Source organism: Pinus tabuliformis, chromosome 1_1, assembly GCF_031772625.1.
Source record: "Pinus tabuliformis cultivar Carrire ecotype Pingquan chromosome 1_1, CPIR1, whole genome shotgun sequence".
NCBI classification, from domain to species: domain Eukaryota; kingdom Viridiplantae; phylum Streptophyta; class Pinopsida; order Pinales; family Pinaceae; genus Pinus; species Pinus tabuliformis.
Window position 1 is genome coordinate 814,780,013 of NC_142297.1, and position 12,262 is coordinate 814,792,274.

The 12,262-nt window shown below is 41.2% G+C and overlaps 1 protein-coding gene across 1 annotated transcript; it reads left to right on the forward strand.

Annotated features, from left to right (window-relative positions):
- Positions 1-8,016: 8,016 nt before the first annotated feature.
- LOC149216558 (putative auxin response factor 23) lies at positions 8,017-9,920 on the forward strand. Its single transcript, XM_089391237.1, has 2 exons — positions 8,017-8,745; positions 9,730-9,920. The coding sequence occupies exons 1-2, from the start codon at positions 8,577-8,579 to the stop codon at positions 9,852-9,854; spliced, it is 294 nt and encodes a 97-aa protein (XP_089247363.1). The 5' UTR covers positions 8,017-8,576; the 3' UTR covers positions 9,855-9,920.
- The last annotated feature ends 2,342 nt before the right edge of the window (positions 9,921-12,262 follow it).

Genomic DNA, 12,262 nt, shown 5'->3' on the forward strand with positions numbered 1-12,262 from the left:
GATGATAGACTGTGGGATCCCAAAGTGTACCCACACTCATTCAAAGAAGAGTTTAGCAGTGGCTTCTGCTGTGATATTCTTCTTGCAGGCCACCATAATGGCCATCTTTGAGAACCTGTCGATGACCACAAAAACACAGTCATTTCCATGCTTAATGGAAGGAAGGCCTGACATGTAATCCATGGAAATGGATTCCCAAGGCCGACTAGGGGTAGGCAGCGGGGTATAGAGGCATTGCTTCTTGATGGTTGGTTTGGCAATGGCACAGGCAGTGCATGACCTGATGTACTTCCCAACATCTTGTCGAAGATTCGGCCAATAGAAATACTTCTGCAGTACTGCCACCATTTTTTCGACCCCAAAATGCCCAACAGCCCGACTGTAGTGTGCTTCCCAAATCATCTTGGCACGCTCGCTTGAAGGAACACAAAGGTGACCCAGGTGGCATAACAGGCCATCCTGGAGGTGAAAATCTAGAACATGCTGACCCTCCAAGAGGTTCTGGTATGTGTGGCCGAATTCTGGGTCGCTTTTTTAGAGCAGTGGCCAATCAGAAGTCTTGTGCCCACAAGAGTTGAGCACGGTGGTTAACGCCATGATCGGTGGTCGACTGAGGCAATATGCAACATTATTAGTGCTGCCCTTCTTATACTTGATATTCAAATGGAACTGTTGCAGGTATGTGGACCACTTCTGATGGCGATCATTCTGCAATTTCCCTTGGGTCTGTATGAACTGCAGGGGTCGGTGGTCTGTGTGGATGACCATTTCCTTCCCCAAAATGTAATGCTTCCATTGTCGACAGGCCTGCACAATGGAATACATCTCTTTATCATAAGTGGGATACTTTTGGACTGTGTCTGAAAGTGTTTCACTGTGATATGCCACTGGATGCCCGTGTTGAGTAAGGACTACCCCAATAGCATAGTCAGAGGCATCTTTCTCGACCTCAAATGGTTGTTGTAAATCTGGTAATGCGAGCACTGGTGTCGTGCAGAGGCGATCTTTCAACTCTATGAATGCCTTCTGTTGAGATTCAGACCAAAAGAATTTTGCCTTCGCTCCTTCCTTGGTGACTTAACTCAAAGGCCAAGTGATATGAGAAAACCCCAACACGAACCTGTGGTAGAAGTTGGCAAGACCTAGAAAGCTGCGGAGCTCTATTAGAGTGGTTGGAGATGGCCAATCCCGAATGACTTTTATCTTGGCTAGATCCACATGCACCCCCTGTTCATCAATAATGTATCCTAGATACTGAACCTCGGTCATGCCAAAAGTGCATTTCTCCAAATTTTCACATAGCTTGTGTTGCCGTAGTGTTTGGAGAACCTGTCGGATGTGGTGGAGGTGCTCTTCCCAACTCTGGCTGAAGATCAGAATGTCATCCAAGTATACCACTACAAATGAGTTGGTGAATGGCTGCAAGATGTCATCCATTAGCCTCATGAAGGTTGTAGGAGCATTCGTCAACCTGAAAGGCATAACCAACCATTCGAAAAGGCCCTCCTTGGCTTTGACAACAGTCTTCCACAAATTAGAGGGTTCGATTGGTACCTGGTGATATCCTGACTTCAGATCAATCTTGTTGAAATATTTTGCCCCCTTTAGTTGGTCCAGGAGGTCATCAATCTGCGGGATCGGGTATCTATTACGGACAGTGATCTTGTTCAGCGCCCGATAGTCAATACAGAGTCTCCAAGTCCCATCCTTCTTTTGTACCAACACAATTGGGCTCCCGCAAGGCGATGAACTCAGCGGATGTGGCCTTTCTGCAGCAGCTCCTGAATCTGCCTATTGATTTCATCGTTCTCCAGAACGGAGCGCCAATAAATTGGTCCATTGGGTAGCGGCGTACCTGGGGTCAAATCGATGGAGTGCTTGACCTGACAGTGCAGAGGAACCCCTACGGGGGAGGTGAAGATGTCCTCGTACTCCTCCATGACCTTGTCCATCTGTAGTTGTCGTGCAGAGGGGCCCTGTCTGGAGGTTGTGGCCACCGTCTTCTTCTTTCCTTGAGGGCGTATCATCAGGAAAACAAATTTTCCAGTTTTGGAAATGAGCTTACTGCATTATTTTGCAGTAATCAAAGAGATGGCAGCAGGCAGTGCTACCTCTGGTATCCTGTACAACTCATTTCCCAATGTAATAATAACAACACGGGGCCTTGATTCATACACAGCATGTCGCTTCCACAAGTATGGTTGTCCTAATAATACATCACAAACTTCAAGTGGAGAAATGTCACACAATACCTCATCTGTGAAGGGCTTGATGTTGTATGGAAGGCGACACTGTTGGCTCACGCGAAGATCCCGTCCTTGGTGCAGCCACCCGATGGTGTACGGTTGTGGATGTGCTGTGGTCGGTAAGCCCAACCGCTTCACGACCTCTGCCGAAATGAGGTCCTTTTGGCTCCCGCTATCGACAATGAACTATAGTGGGGAGCCCCTTACCCACATCTGAGAGTGGAAGAGAGGCTCCTCCTCCTCTAGATCTTCGGGTTCATTTTTCTGGATGTTGGGAGTAGCAACAGTGGCATTGGGATCCGCATCAATGATCTGCTTCCCTTTGTCATTCCCCTTGTCGGGTTTTGACTCAGAGTCGGAACATGCATTTGATTCTGAAACCTTTAGCTCAGCCACCAGTTACTGCTTGGCCTGACACTCACTTGTGTTGTGAGTGGAGCTCTTATGGAACTCACACCATTTTCCCGTGTCCTTTTTCGGCTTTGCGGCATTGTTCTTTGCTTGTAGCTTTGGCGGGTTGTCTTGGGCTACCTCGCCTTGGCTTTGTCCTTTGTTCTCTGGTTTAGGGGCAGCTTTCTCTTGCTTTGAATTCGCAGATCCAAAGTCTTGCTTCTTTTGTTTAAAATTTTGCTCAATCTTGATGGCATATCGGTATGCTATGCCGAGCGATGAGATGTTCAGGAATTCCATTTCTTCCTGGATGTACTTGTGCAGGCAGCGGCGGTATTTGAGTATCAAACGCTGCTCCGAATCCTTGATACCCAACTTCGTGCAAAGGGTATGGAAAATATTGGTGAACTCCGACACATATTGATCCCTTCCATGCCGCAGCATGGTCCACTTTATGTATTCATCCTCATAGCTTCCAACAGGGTAGTATTGCTCCTTAATGGCATCCCGGAATGAATTCCAAGTGGGTGCGGCTGAAAATAGCATGCCTGTAGTTTCATCCTTCTGCTCGCAGTAGGTTTCCCACCAGTCCTTGACGTGGGGGGCTGCTTTGAGAAGAGCGAAAACAATCTTTTCCCGAATCGAAAATTCATGAACAAAAAAATAACCCTCTAGCAGATTTAACCATTTATCTATGGCATGTGCGTCTATCTGACCCTCGAATATGGGGATTTCAAAATTAACTCGTACCTTAAAGGGTGTGGCGTTTCCAGAGTAGCTATTGGAAGCCAATGCGTCACTTTTGGGTAGCCGTTGAAGGATTTGGGCAAAGTGGTCCATCATCGCGTTCCGTTGTCGCTCAAGGGCTTCTTCGAGCAAGATTTTGATAGGATCTCCTACTCCCTCGTCTTTCTTCTCATCCGCCATGGGAGGCCATCGGGATTTGCGAGGCTGGTCTTACAAAGGTTCGACCAGCTCAAGCCCTAACTCCTTATATCCCGACCTCTTAGGGACATGCAAAGAAAAACAGAGAAAAAGCAGACCGCTCTGGTACCACTGATCCAGACTTAAACAGGAACGCAACAAATTACAGAGATAACCATATACAGAAAGATGCAGCGGAAATAATACTTCATTTCATTAATGGAAAATACTGAAATATGCTTACAACCAAAAATGGAAATAAACCAGCTAGGGCGATGGTAGGTTATCTCTGAGAAGAGATGTGTGGCTACATTCCTCTGAACTGTGTTACAATGAGGCTCGAAGGCCTATTTATTGTTGAGAAACAATGGAAAACCCTTCACATTCCAAAACCTAACCCTAGAAGATGAAATGCCAAATTGTGGGCCTCGTTTTTGGGTAAGTTGGTACATCAACTTCACGAGGTCGCGAATTGGTCGTATTATCTCCATTTGACGCGCATGATAGCCCGTTGGAAAGATCTCTCTAAGGAATATGACAGAAAAGACGATTTTTAGACAGAAATATTCCAAAAAACGTCGTTTAGGGCCTCAAAATAACTCCGGAAGTTTTGGACCCGAAAAACTGCTAAAAATAGTAAAATGTGCTATAATTAATGAAACCGAAAAAACAGAAAGAAGCACTAGAGGGGATCCAAGTGGAATTAGCGGGTGGCCACCAATATCCACCTGTATCAGATGTCAATCCTAAAAAATCCTCCAACAACTTAGAATCTGAGAGAGACTGCCTTTCCTCTCCAACTTTAACCTCAAGCTCCCAAATTTTCTGGTGTGTTTAAGGTGTAATTGCATTTAATTAATATGTCATAGATTCATGGGAAAACATCTTTTCCCCTCTCTATCTAGGTTGGGTTCTATCATTTCCAACCCTCCTGATCCTCTACCTCTACCTTAGTGGCATCGTCAACTCAGAAAGTGGTGCTTCAATTTCACTATAGGGGCTTCCCCTACGTGCAAAAAACCACAAGGACTAATTTAACCCACCTTCAAAAAACCTTGGATACCAACAAACTACCTCGTCACAACAACACTATATGTAAGATTGAAGCTTGGATGAAGACCCACCAAAGAATGAGGAGGATGACACTTCCCCAACCACAACCTTTCCTCCCTCAACCATTGAACTAGAATAGCATTACCCCTAGATGAAAAAACTATGGAATCTAAGGAACCACAAACATAAATCCAATTCCCACCCACAACCAGGAGGACTTCACTCAATGAACCTGTGACATATTATGTGCATTTGGGGCATAATAAACAATGATGATGATGGTGGTGGTGGTGGTGGTTAACATCCATTGAGACCAAATTGGTCTATCGGACCTATAATTTTCTTAGTTTCTAATTATCTGGCTCCTCGTCTTTCTTGGCAAGATTGGTGTTGTAGCTTTCTTTTTTTTCCCTACGGTCTTCCAACTTTCTTTATCTTACATCTCCTTCATCTCTTCTGGTTCTTGAATACTCCTAATTTGATTACATATTAGAAAATACCTGTAAAAATAACATTATTTAAGCCCCTACCAATACAAACCCAATACATCTCCCAATTAAAAAAACCCCTACTTTCACTAGATATTGTATGTATCCATTTTTTTATTAACGTTTTTTATATCCATTTATATTTTTTCATTAACTCTGAGCTCCATTTTTTATACCTACCAATATAAAAAACCTTTACCCCCTATTCTATGCTCAATAAATTATGTCATTTTTTTCTCAATATATATTCCCCAATATGAATGCATGTTGTATGGTATTTTTCCTCTAGTGAATCCCCCTATACCTGCAACACCAACCTAAACTACACCCAAATAAACCTACCCAAACCAACCGTCACCAAGGTTGCTAGATATAACCACATCCAAAGAGAAAGCACTGATACAAACCCAGCACCGAGCAACCCCAACAATCCCAATAAATTTCCCAGAATTCAAGAAGAAAAAGACACAAAGAGACTGAGACACCTGGGCCTTAAGACCCAATTTACAAGAAAAATAGCACAAAAGAAAGAAAGAAAGGGAATGCCAAAGGGTGTGTAAATAAATTATTAAAAGACAACTTTAGATGACACTTTAAAAAGCTAACCTCCACACATCAGCGAACCCTAACTGTGTAGACAACCACCACATTCAACCTCCAAAGAATGAGAGCACTATAAATTTCTCTTTGCCCTGTCCAACTCACCGCTACCCTCCACACCATATATTTTACCCACACCACCTTCACCTGCAAATAACTCTAGGAGGTTGAGTCCTTGCTCTTGACTCTTGAGTTAAAGCAATTTGAAAAAGTAATCAAGAATATCAAAACCATAATCGACAGATCTATTCGCTTCAAATGGACTAAGAATTAGTCTGTCTGTTTCATTCGTCGTCCGTCATTCATTCAATCGTTTCGATCTCGCCTTGAATCGTTCTAACAGTGGGCTCAACGAGGTAACACACAGAGGCGGAAGAAGACTGCGATTACCCTATCATCTGCCCTTTCTCTCTCTCGAGTTTTGTGGATCGAATGCCAAAGGAGCAAATTGATAATTACGCCGTAAGGCGTTTCCCTCTGGGAAGAACTCCCTTATATGCCACCGTGTCCTATTTTCGACCTTTGATCTGATGTGTTAGACGATTAAAAGAAATTGTGCCGTTGGATCAGATCATTATAGTTGGAATTTTAATCAGCGCTGGTTGAACTCCCTGTTTATCTCATGCTGGAGAGATTACCCGCTCGAAACCCTTTGCAGACAGTAGTGATGGCTTCGCTGGAGTTTCGATTTCCTTGGCATCTTCTTTTTTAGTGATGTCCTCCCGCCGCGGCATGCCAGCTACATCGCCGGAGGGCTGTTGTCACCTATGGTCTGTAATTATGATGTATCGCCGGAGGGCTGTTGTCACCTATGGTCTGTAATTATGATGTACCAGAGATCTGTGATCTAATGCCCAATTCGGTATGGCGCATTCAATCTCTCAATTTATGCAGCGTCTGCCCCGATATTGAGTCAACATCACTAGAATTTCAAGACCTTCTAATTCACTGCGTTGGGTATTTGTTCTAGGTCTGTAACTATTCTTTGTTTTCTCCCGAAGGTTCACGTGAGCGGTTTGATGCTGCCATACCTGAAGCAAAGAATGGAAGGGCATACAAACCCCAGGAAGCTCTGCAAATTAACGTCATCGTGGGACGTCCTTCCATCACAATTTCAGGTTAGTTTTCTATTTTCGAATATCTTGATCTGTAACCAGTTTTTTTCTAGATCCACTTGTTAGCATTTAGAGCACTAGGTTTCCACTACCCTGGCATTCAAGCTTTCATGAAATATGTTTAAAGGGTTTTGTATCCTTCTGGGAAATGGAGAAACCGGTTTGTGTGTAGGTCCAGCCAACACTGATATTTACTGGGAAAGATTTTGGTATTAGAAGTACGACAGAGAGCTCCACCTCTGGTTCAGACAATAGTAAGTCTATGTCTTCCAATATAAAGCCCAAGGAAGAGGGCTCTCGCACTGGCTCACCACCATGGAAACAACGAAAAGAATGGCAACTACATGTTCGAACTTGGAGAGAATTTGACGCCTCGATGTAAGAACACATCTTTCATCACGGTTTTGCTCGTTTGTGATGGGATTTTCCTTTTGGAGTCTTAGATCTAAAGGAGGGTTATGTTGCTGATATTAAAATGTAGTTTATAAATAGTCTTTTGACCTGATCTACTCTACTAATCTGGCAAAAATATCTTGTTGTTTTGTTGACAAAATACTTAGTAAAATGGGTGAAGTTAGGCATTTAGGACTCCAGATTTCTTGTTATTATTATATCTCAACCTAGGTAACAGTATATAATTCGTGATCAAAATAAAAACAACAAAGTCTGGAAATCTTACCCATTTAACTCAGCCACCACTAAAGTTCCTAGGGTGAATTCGATTCCCAAGCTCATGTACTGTTCTTGGCTTAATGGCTATCTGTAATTTGTAGGAAGAGATTGTAATAAATTGATACAATTATTAAAAATATTGATTTAAAATTTGACTGTCATTTGGCGTATGCATCTATACTGTATACTGCTACTAGTTTTATTTTTTCCATACGGAAATATTCAGTAGGAGCCAAGTAGCCTTGGCCCATGTAATTTCACTTGATTTCCTTCCCACGAGATATCATGGCTTATGCAAATAGCTTAAGAAATTTCTCTGGCAGGTTGACTAATAATAGTTCTGCAGGTAACTATTTGACTTTACCCAATGAGGTTGCAGGAGCTCCTCAGTCTCTTATGCCTTCCCAAAGTACAAATTCAACACAGAATGCATTTTCGGGAGGGATTGGGACTGGTAACTCTGTTCTCACCTTTGTTGTAGTTTCATTTGGATAAGAAGTTTTATTAGTATACGAGGTGTTCTTTCATCACGGTTTTGCTCGTTTGTGATGGGATTTTCCTTTTGGAGTCTTAGATCTAAAGGAGGGTTATGTTGCTGATATTAAAATGTAGTTTATAAATAGCCTTTTGACCTGATCTACTCTACTAATCTGGCAAAAATATCTTGTTGTTTTGTTGACAAAATACTTAGTAAAATGGGTGAAGTTAGGCATTTAGGACTCCAGATTTCTTGTTATTATTATATCTCAACATAGGTAACAGTATATAATTCGTGATCAAAATAAAAACAACAAAGTCTGGAAATCTTACCCATTTAACTCAGCCACCACTAAAGTTCCTGGGGTGAGTTCGATTCCCAAGCTCATGTACTGTTCTTGGCTTAATGGCTATCTGTAATTTGTAGGAAGAGATTGTAATAAATTGATACAATTATTAAAAATATTGATTTAAAATTTGACTGTCATTTGGCGTATGCATCTATACTGTATACTGCTACTAGTTTTATTTTTTCCATACGGCAATATTCAGTAGGAGCCAAGTAGCCTTGGCCCATGTAATTTCACTTGATTTCCTTCCCACGAGATATCATGGCTTATGCAAATAGCTTAAGAAATTTCTCTGGCAGGTTGACTAATAATAGTTCTGCAGGTAACTATTTGACTTTACCCAATGAGGTTGCAGGAGCTCCTCAGTCTCTTATGCCTTCCCAAAGTACAAATTCAACACAGAATGCATTTTCGGGAGGGATTGGGACTGGTAACTCTGTTCTCACCTTTGTTGTAGTTTCATTTGGATAAGAAGTTTTATTAGTATACGAGGTGTTCTGGCCCTATAAAGTCAACCGACATCTTGCAGTTGGATATATGGATTCTTGGTACAAGAAATCCAGAACCCATCTCCTCATTTTTTCTCATAGGTTTACGTTTTCATTTTTCTTCTACCCTATGTGTGGATTTTACTCAAAATCCATTGACTGACTATCATAACTATGAATTTCCCGGTGTAAGAAGTTCATAACCCATGGGCATTAGGCCTATTTGAATGATTTTCCATCCCATCTTGATTTAGTTGGCAATTTTTACTTCCTTGGCTGCGCGTGACCATCATTTACCCATTACCCATCTGGGCCATCTCTAACTACGTTTCGTGGTGTGAGAAGTTCATAACAACCTATTGGCATTAAGACTTCTTGAATGATATATTATCCCATTTTCATTTAGACAATTGTTCCACTTCCTTGCCAGGCGAGTTACCATCATCTATTCATGATCATACTCAATAAACCCAATTTTATAGACATGATGGATTGGAGGATTTTGAATTTTTGTAATAATCCAAATATTTTACTGCCTCCTTTATGGGATTTGAGTATGGAATCACAAGAAATATGAACTATACTATTTTTTGAGTGCTTTGTTAATGTGTTTTTACCATTGATTTAGACCTAGAAATTGAGCAGACAATTCCACTAAAATTTGCTGCCCTGTTTTTGGGTTTATTACCGGGAATATGAAATCCACTCACGACATTTCCATCTTTCTGTACCATTAAAAATCGAAGAGCCTGTTTGTTTGTTTGTTTGTTTGTTTTTTTTTGGCTTCTTTCTTTTATGTTTTTACTGTGAAACTCCCCTACTAATCTACTCTAGCGAAGGCCTTTTGTTTGATCCACTTAGACACCCCTTGTATTTAAGAGTGCTAAAGGTAGTTAAGGTTTAATACATGTGCTTGTTTGTTGCAGATGTCAGTGAATCTCTTCTTTATGAAGAGATATGGCATGCATGTGCTGGTCCACTTGTTACTTTGCCTCGTATTGGGGAGAGAGCTTTTCACTTTCCTCAAGGCCACATAGAGCAGGTATGGTGAAATTAATGGAAATGTTGATATGTGTTTCAGGGCAACAACTCAAATTGCATAGGGTTTTGAAAATCTATTGCCAATGGATCTTTCAAAATCTAAACAATCTAATCATATTTATTGATTGTGTACACCATAATAGGTTATGCATCAACAAACCAAGGGGTTGATAAGCATATGCCACTGTATAATTACGCCGTAAGGCGTTTCCCTATGGGAAGAACTCCCTTATATGCCACCGTGTCCTATTTTTGACCATTGATTTGATGTGTTAGACGATTAAAAGAGATTGTGCCGTTGGATCAGATCATTATAGTTGGAATTTTAATCAGCACTGGTTGAACTCCCTGTTTATCTCATGCTGGAGAGATTACCCGCTCGAAACCCTTCGCAGACAGTAGTGATGGCTTCGCTGGAGTTTCGATTTCCTTGGCATCTTCTGTATTTTCTATAGTTATCTGTAGACAAATTTCCTGGCTGCCTGCTCAGTTTGAAAATCCCAATTCAGTGCGGATAGACCACTTCAATTTTCTGTCCGAGTGCAAAGATTTGCGGGCCCTGAGTGGAATTTTGGATTCCCTCAAATCTGAGGGTTTTGTTTTGCAATTCAGTAGCCGCAAACAACTTTGCTCTCAGCTGCTCCGCCGAGCCCTTAACGCCAATTCCGTTGTCGAGGCCCAGAGTTTGGTGGATTACACCAAATGCATTGTAGATTTCAGTTTTCATGCCCTCAGGGAAGCAATGTTCGAATTAGGGTTTGGCAAATCCTCGAATGAGGAGATGCTTTATGTTGTGGAGGAGAAGATTTGCAGCTCCATTTTCGATCAAGATCGTCTTTTAGAGGTATTTAATTTACCTCATTTAAGGTTCAGGATTGAATTTTAAAGTTCAGTAGAGATCGACCAGGTTCGTGATTCATATCTTAGAATTTAAACTGCAACGATAGGTTGGGGTTCATGATTTCGGTTTTAAGGATCCATTAACATTGTGTTTAGAGTATAAATGATGTATTTTAAACTGCATATCTGACTTAGGAGTCTAGGGTTTAGACTTGAGAACGCCAACAACAAACGACTCTGTTCTAGAGTGCAGGTTTTAGATTTTATAATTCGAAGGTAGCCGAGTGTTAACGTTTAGGATTTATTATTAAAAATGGGGGTTTAGGGTTTAGCGTTTAATGTTTATGTTCAGAAGTTAATGGTTATTTCATTTTGGTGATTTTTAGTATGTGCTGGAGAAAGAGGCAAAGGAGGAGGAGGAAGCTTTGATGAAGTCTAGACTAGCAATTTATCTTGGAAATGGATTGCAATCTAAAGATTCAGAGACCAGGTTGTTGGCACTTAAATTGGCATGCTCCTGCTGCTTCAATTCCAAACTCATTTTTTTGGCTTCTACCTATATTTGAGACGACACTCTATCATGAGGATTGTTCCATGCGTGAATACGTGCTGGCATGTCTGATGGATTTGATCTTTATCCACCATTCAACTATTCATTTACAAATTGTCTTCCATTTTATTTCCCCCTTCCTGTATGCTCCAACACCTACCCTTCAGCTTGCGGCTGTTATTGGTTGCGGTAAGTTCTGTTCATCTGTGTCTAGAATACATTTGTTTTGATGCCACATTTGGTGTGGGACTGGCTCTCTTTCCCAAGGGTAATAATCAAATTGTAAATCTCTCCTTGCAGAAAGTTTAAAGCCCTGGTTGCCCTTGTGTTGCACACAGATAGGGCACTCCTCAGACAATTTAATTACCTGCACCAACAGAATTCACAGAAATGGCAGCCTGAATCAGTTATATATGTTCTTTCAAAAATATATGGATTTAATAATGCAAATGAGTGCTTGGTTTATCTCACCTTTGGCACACATTTGAAACAAAATAAGTGGCTACATGCTAATTGCTTCGGCTCCACAACGACATCTGCACATAGATTTATGGGTAGAAGTTTCAGATTTTGTTGTCTGTTGTTAGAATACAGATAAATCATTGAAATAACAATGTAAAAAAAACGAATATTCTAAGTACCCAGGCATATAGAACAAGTAAGTTCCTTATCGATAGCAGATTTTGATGATGCTTGTGTTAAAACTTTGGAAATAGTGGGCATGTTCCCCATTGTTTTCTCTGTAGTATATAATACTGTTTTAATACCATTGGATCCATTAAGATTTGAAAATGGACTCTCTGGAAGGTTATGTCCATAGCTGTTGCAAGGAAAGAAACTCACTGATCATTACCTTTTTATAATAATCACCAAAACAAAACAAAGTAGCTTCTATTCAACTACTTCCAGGAACCCATTATTGACAGCTTGTTTTCTAAGTAAATCTTTGTCATGTTCTTTATTTTACAGAACTGCAGACTGTGGATGATGGTCTCTACTTTTCTTGATCATCATTGTCCCGCTTAGGC

Coding starts and splice junctions, on each gene's coding strand:
- LOC149216558 (XM_089391237.1), top strand. CDS start 8,577: ATGGCTTATGCAAATAGCTTAAGAAATTTCTCTGGCAGGTTGACTAAT. Junction 8,746..9,729: donor TTCGGGAGGGATTGGGACTG/GTAACTCTGTTC, acceptor TGTTTGTTGCAG/ATGTCAGTGAATCTCTTCTT.